This window comes from Pipistrellus kuhlii, unplaced genomic scaffold (genome assembly GCF_014108245.1).
Source record: "Pipistrellus kuhlii isolate mPipKuh1 unplaced genomic scaffold, mPipKuh1.p scaffold_m20_p_3, whole genome shotgun sequence".
In the NCBI taxonomy this organism is placed as follows: Eukaryota; Metazoa; Chordata; class Mammalia; order Chiroptera; family Vespertilionidae; genus Pipistrellus; species Pipistrellus kuhlii.
Window position 1 is genome coordinate 108,192,403 of NW_023425529.1, and position 24,800 is coordinate 108,217,202.

At 36.6% G+C, this 24,800-nt stretch overlaps 1 protein-coding gene across 3 annotated transcripts in view; it reads left to right on the forward strand.

Annotated features, from left to right (window-relative positions):
• KPNA3 (karyopherin subunit alpha 3) overlaps positions 1 to 24,800 on the forward strand; it is a 95,813-nt gene that overhangs the window by 68,188 nt on the left and 2,825 nt on the right. For all 3 annotated transcript variants that reach the window (XM_036455372.2, XM_045588647.1, XM_045588646.1), the window contains 10 exons: positions 7,706 to 7,791; positions 10,100 to 10,186; positions 10,821 to 10,990; positions 12,135 to 12,179; positions 18,179 to 18,310; positions 19,154 to 19,282; positions 21,846 to 21,950; positions 22,048 to 22,119; positions 22,560 to 22,722; positions 23,878 to 23,972. In XM_036455372.2, the coding sequence (XP_036311265.1) occupies positions 7,706 to 7,791; positions 10,100 to 10,186; positions 10,821 to 10,990; positions 12,135 to 12,179; positions 18,179 to 18,310; positions 19,154 to 19,282; positions 21,846 to 21,950; positions 22,048 to 22,119; positions 22,560 to 22,722; positions 23,878 to 23,972 (1,084 nt within the window). The remainder of the gene's footprint in view (positions 1 to 7,705; positions 7,792 to 10,099; positions 10,187 to 10,820; positions 10,991 to 12,134; positions 12,180 to 18,178; positions 18,311 to 19,153; positions 19,283 to 21,845; positions 21,951 to 22,047; positions 22,120 to 22,559; positions 22,723 to 23,877; positions 23,973 to 24,800) is intronic.

Below are 24,800 nucleotides of genomic sequence, written 5' to 3' on the forward strand. Positions count from 1 at the left end.
CTTTTGTTAGTGTGTAGAGATACCCTGGAATGCTGTATCTTAAACTCATCTATTTGAATCACCTGGGAAGAATGTAAGTTTGCACTCCAAAAACTTTAGGACAAATGCTGATTTTTTCATTTTAGAGCATTTAGACTAAAATTTTGAATATTTTGCTAAATGTTGTCTAAAGAATATTCAGTTGACTAAGTAAAAATAATGGTATTTAAATGTTACTACTAAGGATTTTCCATTGTGTGCCACAGCCACCCTTCTAATAGCCCTTAACACTTTATTTTAATAATGTATTTTTTAAACAAGATTTATTTAAGTTGAAATAAGTTTTACTTGAACTGTTTAAGAAAACATTCTGTTTTACCTGTACTTTTAGGGTCCTCTTTTGTTCTCAATCGGCTTCTCTTTCATTTTTTCCTTTCCAGTTTTTGGTATAGACTCATTGTGTAGGTGTGTCTGTGAAACATAGCTTTTATATAGAAAATAATGGTAAAAATATGTATATAGCCTTGTGTAACTACTTCCCAAAGCAAACATAGAAATGTGTCAGTGGTTTCTTTCTGACTTTATACATTTGTCATTGGAAATTGTTTTGTAATATAAAAGACCATAGACTTTGTACCGTGGTTTAAATCCAGGGTTTGCTGTTGACCAAAACCCAACTGGCTTGTATGCCCTCATCTATTTTTATACTCTCATCTGTAAAAGTGACAGGAGCAGTCCCCAGGACCACAAAGTGGGCTACTGGGCAGAGTTGACTTGGGTTCTCTGTGCAAACCAGTTACACCAGGGCTGCTGTACAAAGTACTCAATGTTCCCGAAAGTACACAGCAGTGTTAAAGTTTGCAGCAGAAAATTTTCAAGTTTTTGCAGCAATAAGTGCAATTATTACTAATGGTGGAATAGGAATAAATTCCGCACAGGCTGTTGGAAATTTTTTTTAAATATATATTTCTTTATTGATTTGAGAGAGGAAGGGAGAAGGAAAGAGAGAGAAACATCAGTGATGAGAGAATAATTGATCGGCTGCCTCCTGCACACCCTCTACTGGGGATCGAGCTCACAATCCAGGCATGTGCCCTTGGCCAGAATTAAACCTGGGACCCTTCAGTCTGCTGACTGATGCTCTATCCACTGAACCAAGCTGGCTAGGGCTGGAAATGTTTTTCTAAAGCATGGTTCAGAACTGCAAACTATTGCTAGAAATTGTGTTAGAAGTTGTTAATATCTGCTACTTGGAAGATAGGATTATCTTTAAAAAAAAGTATTGGTAATGTTAAACTGAAATTAGGCATTTAAAATACTATGAAAACACCAATGGTTGGTGAAATAATAATAAAAGATGAGTTACTTCAAAAAGAAAAGAATATGACTCTGTCCTTTCTTGTTATTCACACTCTTCATGTGAAGAGGGAATTCTTATACATTGAGAGTACCATCTCCACAGAAGATCTTGGCTGCCTCACAGCATACACAGCTAGTTCATTGAGGGGAGTAAATAGATTACCCAACTATGTTTTGTTACTGGAGGATGCTTCTGATAATTCTTTTGGGAACATTTTGAAAATTAAAATTCGTTGAATTTTTAAAATAAAAAGTAAGTGGTTGTGAGGAATGGAAATGAATATACAATACACTAATAATATGAAGCTTATAATAAATGTTCATTCATTGTTTACTTCTTGCAGTCATTTATTTTTTCTATATGTTCTCTCTCTCTTTTTCAAGTGATGTCTTAGGAGACTTTGCCTGGCTTTATAATTTTGATTTCTTTACGTCTTTCTGTTTTTCTCATTTAAGATCCTAATTTTCAATATTTTGCCAAACCACCTAATCTAACTTAATAACCTTTCTCCTTCCATTCTGGGGCAGCATATACTGTCTCTTCTTTGATGTTATTGTTCTTTTACTTCTTCTCTGCCTCTGATACCCTGTTATTCCCTGCCTTTTGCTAAAATTTATTATGTAGTTCTTGGCCTGATACTCCATTTTCTCATCTTTTCCACCTTTCTCTTTTAAAAAAAAAAATAGATAGATAGATAGATACACACACACACACACACACACACAGACACATATTTCAGAAAGGAAGGGAATGGGAGAGATAGAAACACCAATGAAGAGAATCATCGATGGCTGCCTCCTGTACACCCCCTACTGGGAATTAAACCCACAGCCCAGGCATGTGCCCTTTACCAGAATCGAACCGGGGACCCTTCAGTCCCTAGGCCGACGGTCTATTCTCAGCCAAACCAGCTAGGACAGTGGTCGGCAAACTCATTAGTCAACAGAGCCAAATTTTTTAAACTTAAACTTCTTCTAATGCTATTTCTTTAAAATAGACTCACACAGGCTGTGGTATTTAGTAGAAGAGCCACACTCAAGGGGCCAAAGAACTGATGTGGTTCGCAAGCTGCAGTTTGCCGACCACAGAGGTAGGGCAAATCTGTTCCATCTCTTTAACTTCAATGCTTGCTGTATCTCTGACATTTATTCTCCTTAAACTTTTCCTTCTTGGATCTCTCCAACCTTTTCATGCTAACAGCCTCACTCTCTTTCTTAAATATCTATAATACGTTTTCTGTATCCTTATGCTTTGGCTCTCCATTTTTGCTCACTACTATCTCCTCCCAACTTGCTATTATGCTTAAAGGAATTTATATTCTTTTAGCTATTTGTCCTATCTTAATTTAGATTCCATTTTAACAGGTTTCTCCTATTATACATCAGCCTTTAAACTGTTAAAATTCATTCTGCATACCATGACCTACAACATTTTTTAAAATTTCCTTTTTAATAGCACTCTTTATTTAGTATGTATATAGAATAAATTCCAATACATTCTGAAGTTTGGGATTTGAGCTATCTTCCCTCTCTCACCCTCACACCAACAACTAACTCTCTCTCTCTCTCTCTTTCTCTTAGATAACCTATCTTCCCAATTTCACCCCCTATTATATTTTTTGGCATACTTTCTCGATCTTTTCCTAGTCATCTATACACACCATGGTCATCCACCCATGATACTTTTCATTGTATTTCTGCAGTGTCTTTCTTTATCCATCTTTTTTTTTAAATAAATCTTTATTGTTCATATTATTACAAATGTTCCTCATTTTTTTCCCCTTCACCAGGTTCCCACCCCACTCTCTGCCCTTTCCCCACCCCCCATTGTCCTCATCCATAGGGGCACAGTTTATGTTCAGTCTCTTCCCACACCTCCCACTCCTCTTTTCCCCGAGAATCGTCAGTCCACTCCCCTTCCATACCTCTGATTCTATTATATTCAACAGTTAATATTGTTCATCAGGTTTTTTAATTCCCTTGGTTTTTAGATTCACTTGTTGATAGTTACATATTTGTTGTTCATAATTTTTATCTTTATTTTCTTCCTCTTCCTAACGAACACCCTTCAGCAATTCATATAATTCTGTTTTGGCGGTGATGAACTCCTATAGCTTTTTTTTATTAGTGAAGCTCTTTATCTGGCCTTCGATTCTGAGTGATAGCTTTGCTGGGTAGAGTATTTTTGGCTGTAGGTTCTTACTATTCATCACTTTGAATATTTCTTGCCATTCCCGTCTGGCCTGCATGGTTTATGTTGAGAAATCAGCTGACAATCGTATGGGTGCTCCTTTATAGGTAACTACCTGCTTTTCTCTTGCTGCTTTTAATATTCTCTTTTTGTCTTTTGCTCTTGGAATTTCAATTATGATGTGTCTTGGTGTGGTCCTCTTTGGGTTCCTTTTGTTTGGGGTAGTGTGTGCTTCCTGGACTTGTAAGTCTAATTCTTTCACCAGGTGGGGGAAGTTTTCTGTCACTATTTCTTTCAATATGTTTTCGGTATCTTGCTCTCTCTCATCTTCTGGGACCCCCATAATTCTGATGTTGGTTCACTTAAAGTTGTCCCAGAGGTTTCTCACACTATCTTCAACTTTCTGGATTCTCTTGTCTTCTTGCTTCTGTGGAGGAGTGTCCTCTGGCTCTTTGTGTTCCAAATCTTTGACTTGATTCTTGTGATCTTCCATTCTGTTTTTAGGACTCTGTATAATATTTTTTATTTCAGACAATGTATTCTTTATTTCTAGTTGATCCCTTTTCATATCTTCAGGTTTTGTTTATTTTATCGGCCTTTTCTAGGAAATTCTTTTTTTTTCTAGGAAATTCTTGAAAAACCCTATAAGCGTGGTTTTGAACTCTATATCCAGTCGCTTGTTGTCCTCCATTTCTTTCGTTTGTGATCTGTTTCCTGGTCACGGCATTTTCGCTGCTTCCCTGAGTTGGTGGGGTGGCTTTGTGTGTTAAGGTGTCCTATATGGTTCAGTGGTCAGCCTCCCAGTTATCTTGGTGCACCCCTTTGTAGACTGTGTATACAGCCTTTTGTAGTTAAGTCTTTTTTTTTTTTTTTTTTTTTTTTTTTTTTTTTTATATTTTTTTTTGATTTTTTACAGAGAGGAAGGGAGAGAGTTAGAGAGCTAGAAACGTCAATGAGAGAGAAACATCGACCAGCTGCCTCTTGCACACCCCCTACCGGGGATGTGCCCGCAACCAATGTACATGCCCTTGCCCGGAATCGAACCTGGGACCTTTCAGTCCGCAGTCCGACGCTCTACCACTGAGCCAAACCGGCTTCGGCTGTAGTTAAGTCTTAATTGTTGTTGGTATCACTGGGAGGAATTGACGTCCAGGTCAATTGTCTGTGAGGATCAGCTGTGACTATGCCAGGAGACTGCCTTATTCAAAAGTCTCTGTGCTCAGCTTGGATGAGGCGGAGTTTCAGGGTGGAGTCTACAGCCTTGGCTTTCTTTCAGCCCCGCCCTATGAGGTTCCTGAGTCTCAGTCTTCCTCAGTGTCCTTTGGTACTCGCTGCTTTGGTACTTGCTGCAAGCACCTCTGAGAGAAAGGTGCCCTCGAGCTTCACCCACTACCAGACAGTCTAGTCTCTCCCCCAATGAGCCCAGAATTGGGGTTCAGTGCAGTTGGAAGTGGGGTTCAGTGCAGTCCGGAGCTTTTGTCTCCTTCCTGCTAGGGCAATCTAGTGGCACAGTCAACAGTCCGTCCTCTGCGCGCAATGTGTGCGCCTCCGGGACTTCCTTTCGCCACTCCCCTGAGTTTCCGCCTTACAGCTTAGAATCCCTCTGTATTAGCCTGGGTCCCCAGGGTCTCTCTAAGAACTGGGATTCATGCAGTCAGAACTGGGGCTCAGCTCAGTCTGGAGCTTTTATCTCCTTCCCACTAGGGAACGCCAATCAGTCACTCGGCCGCCCCTCCTCTCTGGCTCCATACTCTCCCCATGTGCACACTGTGTCTTCATACCTTAGGCTTTTACAACTCCTCTGATTTTCCTTCTGGTTTTCTCTTTCCTACTAGTTGTAGAATTTCTAGTCAGTCAACTTTTCTGTAGTTCTGGATGATGTCTACTTTATATTTTAGTTGTATATTTTGAAATTGTTGTGTGAGGCTGCAGTTAGACATTTACCTTTGCCGCCATCTTGGTTTCTCCTCTTTATCCATCTTTGAAAGGCTAGTTGTTTTCACTTTCTTTATGAGGTCTTCCAATATTATCTCACACTAGAGGCTCCAATGCACAAAATTCGTGCATGAGGTAGTGGGGTGTCCCTCAGCCCAGCCTGTACCCTCTCCAATCTGGGATCCCTCGAGGGATGTTAAACTGCCCGTTTAACAGGCAGTCGGACATCCCTCACACAATCCAGGACTGCTGGCTCCCAACTGCTCGCCTGCCTGCCTTCCTGATTGCCCCTAACTGCTTCTGCCTGCCAGCCTGATCACCCCCTAACCACTCCCATGCCAGTCTGATTGATGTCTAACTGCTCCCCTGCGAGCCTGTTTGCCCCCAGCTTCCCTCCTCTGCAGGGTTGATCCCCTCCAACTGCCTTCCCTTACAGGCCTGGTCCCCCCCCACATAACTGCCCTCCCCTCTGGCCATCTTGTGTCCACGTGGGGGCAGGGTCTTTGACCACATGGGAGCAGCCAGCTTGCGTGTTGGAGTGATAGTCAATCTGCATATTTCTCTTTTATTAGATAGGATAGAAGCCTGGTGCATGGGTGAGGGCCAGCTGGTTTGCCCTGAAGGGTGTCCCAGATCAGGGTGGGGGTTTCCTTGGGGTGTGGGGCGGCCTGGGTGAGGGGCCTGGCGACCCAAATGGAGGCCCTGGTATCTGGAATTTATTTACCTTCTACAATTGAAACTTTGTAGCCTGGAGCAGAGCCAAGCCCCCTGCTCACTCTGTGGCCCTTAGCTCTTTCTGTTGGGGTTCATGTACCTTCTATAATTGAAACTTTGTAGCCTTGTGTGGAGGCCTAGGCCAGCCAGGGTGTGTGGAAAGCTTGGCTTCCGTTGCCGGGGAAACCCAAGCCTCCCTCCTGCTCTCTGTGGCTGTAGCCATCTTGGTTGGGTTTATTTGCATGCTTGCTCTGATTGGTTTGTGGGTGTGGCTGGTGGACGTGGCTTGAGCAGAGTGATGATTAATTTGCATATTACTCTTTTATAAGGTAGGATTACAATGATCTCTTTCTTTTAGCAAATTTGTGCAGTCTTATAAATATCTCCAGTATGTAAAGCAGTGTTATGGAGTCACATAGGATCTAAACTAATCTAGAGTCTTTGGTAGTGATTCAAATGAGATGATGAGAACACAGTGATATTAGGAATGCTATCTAATAAAAGAGTAATATGCAAATTGACCATCACTCCAACACTCAAGATGGCTGCCCCCGTGCATTCAAAGATCCTGCTCCCATGTGGACACAAGATGGCCACCACAAGATGGCCAGCAGGGGAGGGCAGTTGGGAGGGACCAGGCCTGCAAGGGAGGGCAGTTGGGGGACGATCAGACCAGCAGGGGAGGGCAGTTAGGGGTGAGCAAGCCAGCATAGGAGGGAAGTTGGAGGTGACCGGGCCTGCAGGGAAGGGCAGTTGGGTTGAGGGAGGGAGGGGAGAGCAGTTAGGTACAAACAGGCTGGCAGAGGAGGGAAGTTGGGGGCAAATAGGCTGTCAGGGGAGCAGTTAGGCGTCAGTCAGGCTGGCAGAGGATTGGTTAGGGGGTGATCAGGCTGGCATGCTGAAGCAATTAGGGGCAATCAGGAAGGAAGGTAGGCGAGCAATTGGGAGCCAGCAGTCCTGGATTGTAAGAGGGATGTCCAACTGCCCATTAAGGCCTGATCCCAGTAGGAGATGGGATGTCTAGCAGACCGTTTCTGGTAGGATTGATTCTAAACCGGCAGTCGGACATCCCTAGAGGGATCCCAGATTGGAGACAGTGCAGGCTGGGCTGAGGGACACTCCCATGCATGAATTTCATACACCAGGCCTCTAGTAATGCTATAAATATAAGAAATATTTAGGAGGTGAAAAAGAAGAGAAAATATTTAGGAGATAAAATTGAAAGGACTGAGTGATTTGATGTTTGTGGTGAAGGGGAAAAGTAATGACTGGCTAAATGTTGCAACTACTAATGGATATAGAAATGTGTGTTTATGGTGACTCACTTTGAAAGCCAATGACACATTCAGGTGGAAATAGCCAAGAGATATTTGGATATATAACAAGGTGAAATTCAAGGACCAGATAAAAGAATAACCATATAGATCTGGTTATAACCTTAAGTTATCCCAACTTAAATTTATCAGGACATAAATTTAAGTTGGAGTCATGTGCCTAAACCTATTTATTTTTGTTATTTTTTTACAGTCCTTCATTACAGTTTGAAGCTGCTTGGGCATTAACTAATATAGCATCAGGAACTTCTGCACAGACTCAAGCTGTTGTACAGTCTAGTAAGTAAATTAGCTTTCTTAATGGACTTTTTATTTATTTTTAATAAAGACAAAAAAGTAGAGTTTTATTGTAATTTTATTTTGTAACTGGTAAATTTTATAAATTATGACTTCTTTCCCATAGGTATCATTAATCTATTATTAAATAACTTTAATTGTGGTTACTAAAACGTGAATAAATTTTTATCTTTTTGGGTAGAGACCATCTTCTAATAACAGGTTTTAAATTTTCTGTTTCTGATACCTTCAGGGTGCTAAGTATCTAATGCTTTTTAGCTTGCAACATATATATATTTTTAAAGTATACCTACCTCAAGATGGGATAAATGTATTAATGTGTTGACCAAAATGACAAAAGCTTTTTTTTGGGAGGGGGAAATATGTCACCAAGTACTGTTAAAACGTGGGACACTGACCTGACTTTAGGTGTGCTCAGATGATGTTAAATAGTCTACTAGTAGGATATGGTAATAAGTTACATTGCTGTAGTGAGAATACTGTTCTCTTTTAGTTTTCTTTTTAGATACTTGATAATGTCTAGGAGACATTATCAAGTATCTAGTTACATTTTTAGCTGTAACAGAAAGAGAACAGATTTTAAACTAGGTCTTTCAATGTAGACTAGTAGGAATAATTTAATAACAGTGTTTTGTTTTCATTTTTTAACTTTTCAGTTACCTTCTCAAAAGATTAGTCAGCCCTTGCTGGTTTGGCTCAGTGAGTAGAGTGTTGTTGGCCTGTGGACCGAAGGGTCCGGGTTCGATGTTGGTCAAGGGCGCATACCTCGGTTGCAGGCTTCTCCCTCGCCCAGGCCCTGTTCAGGGCTCGTGCAGGAGGCAACTAATCCATGTGTTTCTCTTTGTATTTCCCTCTCTCTCTAAAAACCAATGGAAAAATATCCTCAAGTGAGGATTTTTATTTTTAAGTTTAATTGTATAGTTACTATATGGCTCAGCAGTTCCACTACTAGATGGAACCAAGAGATATGAAACATGTTCACACAAAGACTTTTACACAGGTGTTTGCAGCAGTACTCATAATAGTCCCAAAATGGAAATACATTAGATAATGGGTTGATAAACAAATGTGGTACACAATTGAATACTCTTCAACAGTAAAAAGGAATGAAATACGGATACATGCTGTAACATGGATGAACCTTAACAACCTCATGTTAAGTTAAAGAAGCCAAACACACACAAAAACATATACAATTTTATCCATGAAATGTTTGAAATAGGAAAAATATATGGAGAAGGAAAGCAAATTAAACGGTTGCCTGGGGCTGGGGTACTAGGCTTCAAGAATTACGATAGATGAGGGATTTCTTTCCGAGGTGATGGAAATGTGTTAAGATTAAATTGTGGTGATAGCTGCACAATTCTTTATTAATACTAAAAACCATTGAATTATTCACTTACAAAAATTATCTTGTATGTAAGTTATATCTCAATAAAGCTATTAAAGGTGTGATAAATTTTAAATGTTAAGTACATAATGATACAGTTAATGCAGAGATACAGCAAAAAATCCTAGAGGTAGTAGACAACTGACTGAAATTTACAAAAAAGTGACCTGGTTTAACACTTAGTTTTTTATGTGGAAGAATATAATACCAGTGTTTTAGAATTTGAGTTAACTTGTAAGTTATGTAAATAGTAAGAATTGTAATGATAACTTACTTTAAAATATAAAGTAGGGCAGATATAGGAATAATCAGATCTTTAGTTAATCCCATATCAGCAATTGAGATTACATTGACTAAGGTTATGCATTTGGTATAGGAACTCTTTTTTTTTTTTTTAATATATTTTATTGATTTTTTACAGAGAGTACGAGAGAGTGATAGAGAGCTAGAAACGTTGATGAGAGAGAAACATCGACCAGCTGCCTCTTGCACACCCGCTACCGGGGATGTGCCCGCAACCGATGTACATGCCCTTGACCGGAATCGAACCTGGAACCTTTCAGTCTGCAGACCGACGCTCTACCACTGAGCCAAACCGGTTTCGGCAGGAACTCTTTTTTTAATATAAACAAAATTTTGCAAACGGTATAGGAAAAATTGCTGCTTTTTGCTTTCAGTTAATGATGTAAGAGCAAATTTTACATACTGTTAATTAGGTTTGTTACTTGAATATTACTAAGGAAAATACTAAAATTGATTGAGTAAAAGTATTTGCCCCAATTTTTAAATTCAACTATATTATGCCTAATTCTGTGTATTTTATCAGCTAATTTAGGCTTAAAAATCAATAAACTCTTCAACATTTTGCAGTCTAAATATCAGCTTTTTAAAAAATTATAGATGCCGTACCTCTTTTTCTGAGACTTCTTCATTCACCACATCAGAATGTTTGTGAACAAGCAGTATGGGCATTGGGAAACATTATAGGTAAGTTGCATTTAGGTTTCAAAAGACTTTAATTAAGAAGCTTAATTAACTTTTTTCCTACATTGGCATAGCCATTACACACTATGTTTCCTCTAATTTTTAACTTGGGTTGACTATCTTTTTGCCTTATAAATACTAACTTAAAATGATACCTCTTTGGCCCTAGCTGGTTTGGCTCAGCAGCTAAAGCGTTGGCCTGTGGACCCAAGGTTCCCAGGTTGGATACTGGTCAAGGGCACATACCAAGGTTGTAGGCTCCACTCTGGCCTGGGCCCTGGTCGGGGCACGTGCAGAAGGCAACCAGTTGATGTGTTTCTCTCATATTGGTATTTCTCTCTGTCTTTCCCTCTTTCTATAACTGTCTAAAAATCAATGGAAAAATATCCTCATGTGAGGATTAAAAAAAATATATGTAATACCTCTTTGAAACAGATATGCAATTTCCTATCAAGATTGGTAAGTTAAATTTATGTTCCCCCCAAGTCAAAGTCTGGAGAAACAGCAACCCTTGATGCCCTTGACTAGTGGTGAGGAAACATAGAACATCAGTGTCCCAACATGAGCCATTGCATACATTTCAGACTTTCTCATCCTGAATGTAATTTTTTTTTAAATACAATTTTCATTTCTGTAGGTGATGGTCCTCAATGTAGAGATTATGTCATATCACTGGGAGTTGTCAAACCTCTTCTGTCCTTCATCAATCCCTCCATTCCCATCACCTTCCTTCGGAACGTCACATGGGTCATTGTCAATCTCTGCAGGAATAAGGACCCCCCGCCGCCTATGGAGACAGTTCAGGAGGTAAATGAAGAGTTGCAAAGACCAGATGGTATATTTTCCCTATGTTTATGCTTTAGATTTTCATGTATAGTGAATGCAATAATGTGTATACAGATTTCATTGCAGGTGTGAGGTTTTCAAAGTAGCGTGTCATTTAATTTTCGACTCCTGTGAAAAATATTTTATAGCACCTGAAAGAATTTCAGTCCACCCTAATTCTTATTTTTAATGACTATTTCATAAAAAGAAAATATTAATTCAAAAAGAAAAAGAAAAAAGGAGAAAAGAAAATTGTAAATTTTTATTATTATATTGCATTTTTGGTTTAACACTAAAAAAATAAGGAATTACTACAGATGAAACTCGTGTACTATATGCAAATGTTCTTGAGTATATTTACAATAAGTCCAATTAAAATTTGTCTGATTTCTGACAAATTTCATATTCTTAAATGTATGACATGCTTAGTGTTAAGTCTACAATTAAAGTAAAAACTCTTCTACTTACATCTAGTTAATAAATGAATCTGAGTATTTTAAATTTTAGAAATTATACATAACCTTTAATCACTTGACTGTGTAGAGAAATGTTGACTATGAATCTTTATAATTGACATCTTTTGCTGTTATGGAAAGAGTATTTAATGTGATTCTGTATATATATATCTGTAAAGATTGAGTTCAACAAACAAATTTCATACTTTGTACTGGTTATAATTTTCTTGACTAAATCTGAACTCAAAAACTTTAATTTGACTCAACTAGCTTATTAAATAAAATATTTTGCTTTAAGCAAGTAAGTGAGAGGATGATAGCAGTTTTAAGAGTAGCTTTTTAAAATAGTAGCTACACTGTATACTTACATCTCCCATTCTTTCCACTTGACATTATAAGTCATAAAGAAAGTTATGAAACAAACGTTTTTCCTTTAAGGTGCATTAATCTCTGCCAGATGTATTTGTAAACTTTAATTGGACATCTGAAATATCATTTTGGTTTTTCAGATTGAACTGATCAAATTTCTGTTTTCCTAATAGAGAGTCAAACAAATTTAATGTTGTCTTTCTTACCCTGCAAATAGTATTTACTGCTTTTTTTTAAGTTATTCATTACAAAGACATATTCATCAACTCTAGTGTTACTTATTGTTTATCTTCTTTCCTCAGATTTTGCCAGCATTATGTGTCCTCATATACCATACGGACATAAATGTAAGTAAAGTAGGAGCTTAGACATGGGATTTTGCTCTTGATGAAACCAGAAAGGTTTTATTTATTCTTTGAGATTTTAATAAATATCAGCATATATCTTATTAATTTGTCAAACTTACACAATGTATAAGTAGTTTTCAGAAATAGGGTTAAAGTTAAGTTTATAGCTTACGTCATCCAGGCAGCAAAATGCTAACCTTCTGAAAAAAAGCACATATGTAGTTTACTTATCTGTATCATTATTAGGAGTGTTTTTATTAAGTATTAATACTTATAAAGCGGTAAAAAGTTTATAAAGCATATTCATATTTTTAAATATATTTTATTTTTTTTTTTTTTTTTTTTTTTTTTACAGAGAGGAAGAGAGAGGGATAGAGAGTTAGAAACCAATGAGAGAGAATCATTGATCAGTTGCCTCTTGCACACCCCCTACTGGGGATGTTCCCGCAACCAAGGTACATGCCCTTGTCCAGAATCAAGCCCGGGTCCCTTCAGTCCATAGGCCAACGCTCTATCCACTGAGCCAGACCGGTTTCGGCCATATTCATATTTTTAAAATCTCATTTGACTCTTTTATTATTGACTTGAAAGAGAGGGAGAGAGAAACATTAATTTGTTGTTCCACTTATTTATGCATTTATTAGTTGATTCTTATATATGCCCTGATCTGGGTTCGAACCCATTACCTTGGCATATCTGGATGATACTCTAACCAACTGAGCTACCTGGCCAGGGCCTCATTTGATTCTTATAATAAATAGGCTAAATACCACGTCCCCATTTTACAAAATAAGAAACTGGCTTTAAGGAAATGTTAACTGACTTATTCAGTTGCAGAGCTTGTAAGGGTCAAAGTTGGTATTCAGAACAGATCTTCTGATAACAGATCTTGTGTATTTCACATGAAACTACACTGCCTTTGGGACTGCAACCTTTTCAAGTATTTAGTATTAAAATTCTTCAATACTACAAGTCTAGTTTTATAAAATTTTTTTAAAATATATTTTATTGATTTTTTTACAGAGAGGAGGAGAGAGGGATAGAGAGCTAGAAACATCGATGAGAGAGAAACATCAACCAGCTGCCTCTTACACACCCCCTACTGGGGATGTGCCCGCAACCAAGGTACCTGCCCTTGACCGGAATAGAACCTGGGACCTTTCAGTCCGCAGACCAACGCTCTACCACTGAGCCAAACTGGTTTCGGCTAGTTTTATAAATGTTTTTAATATGTTTTTATTGATTTTGAAAGAGAGAGATACCTTCCACATGCCTCCTGACCAGGGATCGACCCTGAAACCTAGGCATGTACCCTAACCAGGAATGGAACCAGTGACCTTTCATTGCCAAGGCCTAAATTGGCAGTCGGACATCCCCCGAGGGGTCCCAGATTGAAGAGGGTGCAGGCTGAGATGAAGGCCCTGCAGAGAGCAGAGAACCATGGGGAGCGGGCCTAAGCTGTCAGACATCCCCTGAGGGCTCCCGGATGGGAGAAGTGCAGGTCGAGCTGAGGGACACCCCCCCCCCCCCGTGCACGAATTTCGTGCACTGGGCCTCTAGTATGATAATATAAAAGAAGGAGAAAGTAAAATTATACAAAAAATGCATATGTTGCTATTAAATGTCAAATTTAGTTCTGTGCTTTCTGACAGCCGTTCCTAACCATTACTATTTTTACAGCATACTTTCATCAATCTCCTTAAACCTACTATAATAACAAAATAGGTTTATCTACATTCACTTTTCTCTATTCCAATTCACCAAGATAATAAGTTATTTCTGTAACAAATGGGAGCACATAACTCTGCTGTTTAAAAAATCATCATTGACTCTGAATTCACTAGAAGGCAAAGCCCAAACTTCTTAAACACAGGATTCAAAACTCTGCAATTTAACTCCCTAACAAATGTGTTGGGTTAACTCCCTGTATTCTTCAAATCCTTTAGGTATCAATGAGTCCTGAATATCTTTCCTCATCTTTCTGAAATGACTTTTTTAACTTGACAAAATTTTCCTTATCCTAATTATATGACTTCAGACAAATTACTTAACTATCTGCCTTTTCCCCCCACATTTGTAAGATAGAAATAATGTCAATATCAATCTCAAGTTTTTTGTAAGGAATAAATGAGATAACATATGAAAAGTGCTTCCAACAGTATCTACACTTCTACCATCATCCTTCTCTTTATAATGCCTACTATTTCAAGTGTTACTTTTTCATTGATGCTTTCTGGTTGCCAGAGAGAATATGTGCTTCCATAATCTAGCATTTGCTCATTCCTCCGATTTATTTTCTTGTTTGTTTTCATACCATATTGTGTTTTTATGTGATCATGGTGTGAAAGAGCACAGGCCTTGGACCTAGTTTTAATTCTTAGCCATGGCTCTTATTCATCATTGTACAAACTTAGATTATTTTACATTACTGAGTTTCAATATCCTTATTTGTAAAATAGGAGAAGAAAACATCTTATAAAGGAGATAGTAAAGATAAAAAGAGACAATAGAAATAGGTTCAACATAGATAGTCATTGACAAAACTTAACTACTTTCTTTTTTTTTTTTTAATCTGATAACTAATGTTGAGGTCTTAGGGCAGGGTCTCTATGTCTTTTTATTTTTACGCCTATAATTCATGGCACAATTCTGGCTTTAGGGAGTAATCTCTGAGTGTTTATGTTAAACTTAAATATAACTGCAGTACTTTGCCATTTTAATACCCCTGGTTTTCAAATAAACACAACCAACAGATGGTAAAAGGCTTTATCTATAACCAATTTCATAATGTCCTAGGGGAAAGTCTTGATGGAAATATTAGATATTTTACTTTTTTGCCTTTTAATCTTTGCTGTCAGAAAGCATAGAACTAAATTTGGCATTCAGTAGCAACATATACATTTTTGTATAATTTTACTTCCTCCTTACTTTTATGTTTATTATCATATATGTCTTGCTAAGTCATTTTTCTATCCATTTTGAAAATAGGATAGCATATAACTAAAAATGTTAAGCTTAATTTTTATGACATTTCAGGCTAATATGTCACAAATAAAAAGTTATTTCAGTTACTTTTAAATTGTTTCTTCCTAAGAATGTAATGTCCTAAAATAAACTAGAGAAATGTGGTCCAGTGTTTGTTTATGAACCATACTGCCTCTTAAGAACTATTAGCAAAGATGTATATTTCTTCATCCCAATGATAAATTATACAATTCTGGGACAAACACACATATGGTTGTGTGTAAACTAAGATAAGATTATAAAAACACAAACATACAACAAATAAGAAAGGGATCTTAGTTTGAACAATATAAGCCAGATCAATGCTAAACTCAATTCTAGATTCAATGAAATTTACCCATTGTTGTACTCCATGGAAGAATAGCACTTGCTACATTTAGGAGAAAGAGATAAAGTGAGGAATTTCAAATAGAAATGATCAAATAGAAAAAGTAAAAATTACTTTTGTCTCTAATTTGGCAATTTGAATAGATATTAATGCCATGAACCATCAAAAGGAATAAAGAAAAGGGATGAGATTGGTAGAGGAAGATAATGAGTTTATTATAGGACAGACATTTCGATTCTGATTTACTTGTTTCTCCATAACAGTGTTTCCAAGAAGGAAAAAGTGGTACAAATTTGAGATTTATCAGTATTTAAGAGATTTAAATATAGACATGGAGTATGATTTAGAAAAGGGGTAAAAAATTGAATTTTAAGGAATCATTTGAGCAGCAACAACAATGGAAGAGGAACATGCAAAAGAATTTTTTTTTAAGTGGAGAGGTGGACCCCTGGCTGGGTGCTCAGTTGGTTGGAGTATCATCCATACACCAAAAGGTTGCAAGTTCAATTCCTGGTCAGGGCACATACCTAGGTTGCAAGTTTGATCCCCAGTTGAGGTGCATATAAGAGGCAAGCCATCAATGTTTCTCACATCGATGTTTCTCTCTCTCAATAAATGATATTTTTTTACTCTTGGCTCTTACCTGCACAACAGTTGATGAGCTTATGTTTGCTGTGGGTTTTTTTTCTGGTCTCATCCTCCCACTTTTGAATCTGTATGTTTATGTCTATTGCTAAATTGGGGATATTTTCTGCTATTATTCAAATATTTTTTTAGCCCCACCTCTTCTTTTGAGACTGAGATGACACAAGTGTTCGATCTTTCATTATTATCATACAAGTCCCTGAAACTGTTCATTTCTTTGCAGTCATTTTTTGTTTATTTTTCTTATTCCGGTTGCATGTTTTGTATTGATCTGTCTTTGAATTTGTTGTTGTTTTTCCTGTTTCCATTCTACTCTTGAATCCTTCTAGTGAGTTTTAAAATTTAGTTACTGAATTTTTCAGTTTTAAATTTTCCTTTGGTTCTTTTTAACGTCTTCTGTTTCTTTGCTGAGACTTCCTATATTTGTTTCACACATGTTCATAATTGCTCATAGAAGCATTTTTATGATAGTTACTTTAAAATTCTTGTGGGTAATTTTAATATCTATGTCATCTCAGTATTAGCATTTGCTAACTAGTTTTTTTCCCTTTTGAGTTAAGATGATCCTGGTCCTTGGTATAAGGAGTTATTTTCAGTTTTAGTCTTCAAATTTTGGCTATCTTATGAGCCTCTGATTTCTATTTTAATCTTGTTAGCTGTTACAGCCAGACTGGGTAGTAGGCAGGCTTTGCCCTTACACATATCTGTAGATCTATGGTGGGATGGTAGGTGGGGTCAGCTCTCAGGCAGAGCATCTGTCCTCCCATTTTTGAAATTGCAGTATTTCCATTTTTCTAGAACAAAAAAGCATTTATAAATTATTCTATCACTCTTATTCACACATTTGTATTAGTCTTTGATCTCCAGTGAAATATTTCCTCAGTCATCTTAGTTGAATGAAGCTCATCCTCTAGTAAAGATATCAGTAAATGTTTCTGTAAAGGACATAGAAATTATTGTAGGCTTTTGGGTTACATGGTCTCTGTCTCAATAATGTGGGATAGTTTTGCTAGGACATGTTACCTTTAACATATGTCACCCCCTCTCTTCTATGAAGTTTCACACAAGCTTGGGGCAGGAGATCCAGACAAGAACTTGAATTATAGAAGTAATTTGAAATTCGTAGTGTTCTCTTAGTAATGCTGAAAGTGTAGGCTGTGTGTACTTTATTTGCTCTTATTCATCTATACAAGTTTTTGAAGGAGTGGAGAGATTTGAATGCAGATGGCTGCTATTATTTAGCACAAAAGAATGTTTTTAATTTGGATAAGCCTAAAAGGAACATGTGTAGATTTCACATGAGATAAGACCTGGGCAATATTCCTCTGTGAAGACACCAAGGAGAGCTACATATAGGCTGCTTGACTTTGAATGAATCAACAAATCTGAGCCTGATTTTTGTTTTTTTATTATTTGCAAAATTAGACTTGTATAGGGCATGTTTTATACCCTATGCTCTTTAAGTGGGGTCATTTTTTCAAAAGCTTTGCAAATAATTAATTTTTTTAAATGAAATAAAAATGTCATTTTCATTTATTTGATTTGTTTGATATTCTGAAAAATCATTTATATTGCTAGATATGTTTGAAAACTACTGGTATAGAGAGATAATCTTTTTGGTCTCTTCTGGACTTAAGGCTACATAGTATATTGGTTTCATTTTGTATATAAAGTGTCTTCTTGTGATTATTAGGTTCTCAATTTGTGGGGGCAGGTAGAATTACTTTTCTGGCTGTTTTTAAATTCATCTATCTGATGTATAACTGCAGGAGTTTGGGTAAAAGTTTTCAGACTTCTGTGTGTCATTTTTGTGAAAAGTGATCCTGAGGTAGGCTTTGAGAGATAGCTACCTACTACTTAATAGATTTATCAGGTAAGTAACCAGGTTCAAACATAAAATTTAATTACTTTTTATGTCATCACCCCTGAGATCTATTATGTATTTTAAGCATTCAGACAAATACATAAACTGCCCTCTTTTTTTTCTTTTTCCTTCCTCTAGATTCTTGTAGATACTGTTTGGGCTCTGTCATACCTGACAGATGGAGGTAATGAGCAAATACAGATGGTTATTGATTCAGGGGTTGTTCCATTTCTTGTGCCCCTTCTGAGTCACCAGGAAGTGAAAGTTCAAGTAAGTACTTTACAATTTTTCTTTCTTATATAACAACAAGGCTTCATTTCTGTCTATATACACCTATTTTCCATAATTCTGCTTTTTTATACTGAACCTGATTTTGTTGATTTCCAAATCTTTATCTCACCCAGATTCTTGACTGAGTTTTAGACTCATTTGCCAATTGTCCTTAAGCCCTCAGACAGAAATGATAGGTGTATCTCCTTCCAGTGGACAAGGGCACAGTTCACGCTGGAAACCTTGAGTCTTCCTTTCATTCCCCCTCCATTACAAAATCCTTTCCATTTTGGTTACATAGCTTCGTGTCTACCTCCTTACGTATCTAGAGCCACTGATTTAGTTCAAGACTTCTTTTCTTTCCTCTAGATAATTGCAATAGCATCCTAGCTGCATTCCCTCCTCTCTCTCTTTCTTCCCAGTTTCTTCTCCGTATAATTGGGTGTACATGGCTGATAGATCTGTTCATCCCACTTCTGCCAAAGTCACTTTCTAGATGGAAATGCTTGCCCATTCCAGGCTTTTATTACAATCTTCCTGTGGTACCAGATTAGTAATAGATAAAAAAAACAGCTGTTAAAAATGGGCCTTTACATTTTTTATTTTAATTTTCTTTTATTTTTTGAATTTTTTCCTGCACAATTTTCCCATATAGTTCCATTTTTCACAGACTAGTGTTTAAAATTGCTTCTTCTTAGTTCTGTGCAGTGCTTTATGTGAGGATGCAGTAAGTGGAAATCATTCACCCCTTGAATTTTTACATTTTCTCAGGATTATGAACAATAGAGAATCCAATTCATCATAAACAAATAAATTTATAGAAAATATTTTATCCCATCCCAGACGGCAGCACTCAGAGCAGTTGGCAACATAGTGACTGGCACCGATGAGCAGACCCAGGTTGTTCTCAACTGTGATGTCCTGTCGCACTTCCCAAACCTCTTGTCACACCCGAAGGAGAAGATAAATAAAGTAAGGCATATATCCTCAGTGCATTTCTTTCTGTCTGTATATCTCATTTTTAACTGTTCCTTTGTTTCATTGTTGCTATTTGATTGTGATTTTCTTCAAAATCACAGCAGTTAAGATGAGATTTATTTCAAATTACTTCTGCAATTTTTTTCAGTTTTTAATTGCTATAAGTCTCACCCTTTTTATCACAGGATAAAAAATACTTTTATACTAACTAGGGTTTTTATTTAAATAAATTGAGTAGTAGCAACACAAATCAGTAGTTACTCAATGAGAAATACAAAATCTCTCACTAGATGGCTGTATCTTTTATAAACAAACTAGAGGGCCGGTGCATGAAATTCGTGCAAGAGTAGGCCTTCCTCGATCCTCCCTCCCAGCCAGGGACAGCTGCCTGGTCCCTCCCTCGCAGCCGTGGCAGCTGCCTCGATCCCACAGCTGCAGCACTGGCTTTGTCCCAGAAGGACGTCCAGAAGGACTTCTGGTCTGAGCATATTATTCTTTTATTATTATAGATAGAGAAACCATATTTTAATCTCCCCATGAAATTAGATTGGATCTAAAGATGTGGGCCTGAATTCAAAGATAATAAAAATTGCTTTTTGTTTCCTCAAGATTTCAAGCTTGAGGTACAAACTTATTACTAATTAATTGTTAAAAATGTACTTAAGTCTTTTTGTGTCTGGCTTATTTCATATTGCTAATGTTTTCAAGGTTCATTCATGTTGGAGCATGTATCAGAACTTCATTTCTTTTTATCATTGAATAAATATTCCATTGGACCTAAAGAACATATTTTGTTTATCCATTCACCTATTGATGGAAACTTGGATTGTTTTAACCTTTTGGCTATTGTGAATGATGTTGATTTATGAATATGGACATAGTAGTATCTGTTTTAGTCCCTGCTTTCAGTTCCTTTGGGTATATATCTAGATTTGCCAAGTCATGTGATAATTCCATGTTTAGCTTTTTGAGGAATTGCCAAACTGGTTTCCATAGTGGCTGTATCATTTTAATTTCCACAATGATAATGGTTGTTGTTACTGCCACCCAGTGGTATGAAGTGGTGTCTAATGATTTTGATTTGTATTTAGTTTAATGCGGTTTTAGCTGCCTGAAATGTCACCATCCTCCAAACCAGATAATTAATCATTTCTTCTATCATAGCTATATGTATGTAGTTGCTTGACTATAACAGTTGGATTCTTATGGAAAAGTATATTGTCAGAAATCATATTTTACAGATAAAGGGAAAGAAGCCAGAGTTTCTTATCAGTAGTCTCTGGGCCAATATTTTTGTTATAAAATTTTCAATAATATGAGTGATTTTTATAGCTACCTAAATGTATTCCATAATTGAAAACAGAGCTGAGAAGTGAGGAGCCAGACAGCAGTGAGTGGAGAGAAGTTTCAGCTTCTAAGCGAATTCAATATGCTCTAAGTGAAGGAAGGTATCATGGCGGAAAGAAAAAAGACTCATAGATACTCAGCTTCAGCAAGTAGATACTTCAGAATTTTTCAGCTAGAGTGTTTGTATTATTTGCATCTTGGGACCATTGTGGGACCCTAGAGGTAGGATTTACCAACTTGGTTTTATTCACTCAACATTTTAGTTATAAAATTTTCCAACATACAAGTTTTTCAACAATACTGTAATGAACACTCATATACTCTAAACACTGATTGGATGGCAAAATAAATTTATAATTAAATCTGAATTGCAGCCGGGACCGGTTTGGCTCAATGGATAGAGCGTCGGCTTGGGGACTGAAAGGTCCTGGGTTCGATTCCGGGCAAGGGCATGTACCTTGGTTGTGGGCATATCCCCAGTAGGGGGTGTGCAAGAGGCAGCTGATCGATGACTCTCTCTCATCGATGTTTCTAACTCTCTATCTCTCTCTCTCTTCCTCTCTGTACAAAATCAATAAAAAATAAAATAAATAAATAAATCTGAATTGCAGAAGAGGGAGAAGGTACACATTTGACACTAAAATTACAATAAGCCTGTTGGTTCATGACTTGTAAATCCTTAAGGTTGCAGGAAGATTAGTTATAAAGAGCCATCCTAGCCTAGTTAGATGTTGATTTATATCATGTAAGTAAATCATTTTATAATAGAGCAACTCACCTTTCTTAGAAATAGTTTTAACAAAATATTAGGAAATTCAGATATTTATTTCTTTATTTATCATCTGTCTTTTAGAGGGAGCTCATGCACCAAAAATGTAAAAAGCTGCATGAGTAAAGTTTTTTTTCTGACTGTTTTATTCTCTGCCATGTCACCATTGTTCAAAATAGTTCCTAGCTTATGGTAGGTGGCATATATTTTATTGAATGGATAAATGCTAGATTAATGGGCTCCAAATATTATTAATAGAAATTTCCTTATAGTTTATTTAAATTGGGAGATTCTGTATAACCTAATCACTTTTAGATACTTTTTCCGTAATACAACTCAGGTGATTTTCTTATGTATATAAACTACATTAAAATAACAATATAAACACATTAAAGACACAATTTTTCAAATAAAAATGCCCTGTATTTTATTCAACTATAGGAAGCAGTGTGGTTCCTTTCCAACATAACAGCAGGCAACCAACAACAAGTTCAAGCTGTAATAGATGCTGGATTGATCCCTATGATTATTCATCAGCTTGCTAAGGTCAGTCACACTATGAGTTCATCATGTATGTTAATATCTTATAACCAAAACTTTTTAAATAAAAAATTAATTTTATCATTTCTTTTGTAATCTTTAGGGGGACTTTGGAACACAAAAAGAAGCTGCTTGGGCAATTAGCAACTTAACAATAAGTGGCAGAAAAGATCAAGTGAGTTTGGAGAAACTAACTGTTACGATTGTTCATATTGGAAAGTGTACTGCTGTGTCATGATTAGGAATTACTGATGGGCCCTAAGCAGTTTGGCTCAGTGGACAGAGTGTCAGCCTGTGGACCAACGGGTCCTGTGTTGGATTCTGGTCAAGGGCACGACCTTGGTTGCAGGCTCCTCCCCAGCCTGGGCCCTGGTCAGAACTTGTGCAGAAGGCAACCAATCGATGTTTCTCTCACATTGACATTTCTCTCTCTTTCCCTCTCTCTTCCACTCTCTCTCTCTAAAAATCAATGGAAAAATATCATCAGTTGAGGATTTAAGAAAAAAAAAACTAAAAGAAAAAAAAGAATTACTGATTGTTTATAAACCCTATACTGTGTTTTTTGAGGAAAAGATAATTACATAAATAAAAATATTTTTCTCTTTTGTTGTCTAGGTTGAGTACCTTGTACAGCAGAATGTAATACCACCGTTCTGTAATTTACTGTCAGTAAAAGATTCTCAAGTTGTTCAGGTGGTTCTAGATGGTCTGAAAAACATTCTGATAATGGCTGGTGATGAAGCAAGCACAATAGCTGAAATAATAGAAGAATGTGGAGGTAAGAGTGGATTTATTAAAGAAAAATAGTGGAGCCATGGAACTCTGAAACATTAGTTCCTTAAAAGACAAATAATTAGAAAGAAAACTTAGGATACATTGCTGTTACAGCAAGGGGGTATATTGCTGTTCTTTATTTATAATATTAGCATTCCAAGGGGATTTTCCAGGAAACAGTCCATACTTTGGAAAAACTGGTTGTGACAGTCACTCCGTAACCTTCCTAGAGATTCACATTGTTTTTTAGGAAACACAAATACTCCTCTTGAAGTCACATTGTTGACAACATTAGACTGGAAGTATTTTTTTAATAAAACGAAGAAATTATCCTAGAAATTAAGGAGTCTTGTCAGTGGTCACAGAAGTATAATTAATTATAAAAGCGTAATTAGCAATTCAAGGTGCAGATTCGATCCCCCATTGGGGCACATTTAAGAGTCAACCAATGAATGATAAATAAGTAGAATAGATCAATGTATGTTTCTCCCTTTTGCTCTCTCTCCCCTCCTTCTACTCTCTTAAAATCAATATAGATTTGTGCACCTGATATGTGGAGTAAATATATTGGGAATATAAATGAAGGTCTTGTACAGTTACTGTTCTGAAAAATTATTTCCAAAGTTCATTGTGACCATAGGACATAAGCCCCTATTCATTTTTTAAAGAAAATACTTCAAAATTTAAAAACTAATTTTTTATTTTTCTCAGTTAATCCCTAAGTTTCTGAAATCTTATTTTTTCAGTTATATAAAAGTAGTAATATTTGGAAAACAAAGAAAAAGATAAAAATTATTATATGGGACCATATGATTATATTAAAGCAATCCGGGAAGATCTTAGTTCTGGTTCTGGCACTAACATGCCACACAACCTGAAGCAAATGCTTCATGCCACATCTGTGTGCCACAGCTCCCTCATCCGTCAGATGGAGTGTCCGGATGCTTTTATAACTGCCTGCCTTAGGGACCAGGGTACCTCATGGGCTTCTAAAGAGGAAGAAATTAGGGGGATACTGGTCCTACCAGAACACTTTTTAGAAAAACTATTTGCGGGGCTGTGGGAGAGTGGCCTGAATTCTTTAGGATTTTTCATGATTAAAATGAGCACAGTTTTTATTGTATCTGCTTAATTATTATCTGCTTAATTTTGGGGGTAGGTTTGGAGAAAATTGAAGTTTTACAGCAACATGAAAATGAAGACATATATAAATTAGCATTTGAAATCATAGATCAGTATTTCTCCGGCGATGATGTAAGTATATATTAAAGTATGGTGTGTCTGCATGTACATTAAAAACATATATATATGAGGCTAAATGACTGACTGTACATCCATCCAACCGACCGGTACTGGCAATTTAAAAATAAACATCGACTCGCGCTGCATGATACATACAATAAAGCTCTCAGTGGCGCCGTTCTAAACAGAGTAGAAATAGTCCTACCTAAACCCATTTTCGGACATAGTTATATGTTACTTTCTCTCGAGTTTGAAGGGCGTGTGACAAAGTTAAAGTTGTAAGTACTTCATCACAAGGGAAATTAGTCAAGCACTCAAACTGCTTTTAACTCTTAATGTGGTATTCAGGGAGATATTAGAAGTTTAATCAATTTATCAGTCATTGTTTTTATCAATGTTTTTATATCATGTTTATTGTTTATTTATTAATCAATTTATATATTTCATATACATTTTACTAATTTTCTTTCATCTCTGACTCTTCTATTATAGAGAAAGGGCAAATAGCAATATTAAATTATTTCTTCTAATTAATTTCCTTTCAATGCTCACGAATCCGTGCAGCGGGCCTCTAGTACATGTATAAATTTACTAAGAGTTTTTCTTTTATTATTATGAATTAAGTTATACTATATTTCTATCAGATACCCTTGGGGTTATATTTTTCCAGTTATTTATGAAACTCTAAATTTAAAAAATTGATGATTATTTTCCACCAGCCTGTTTTCTTAAATACTATGTCTGAAACTTCATTATAATAAAATTATAAAAACGGTTCTTGTTGCATTTGTAATCTGTTAAATGGGAAGAGATAGTAATTATAAAAGTTAGGTTTGTTTA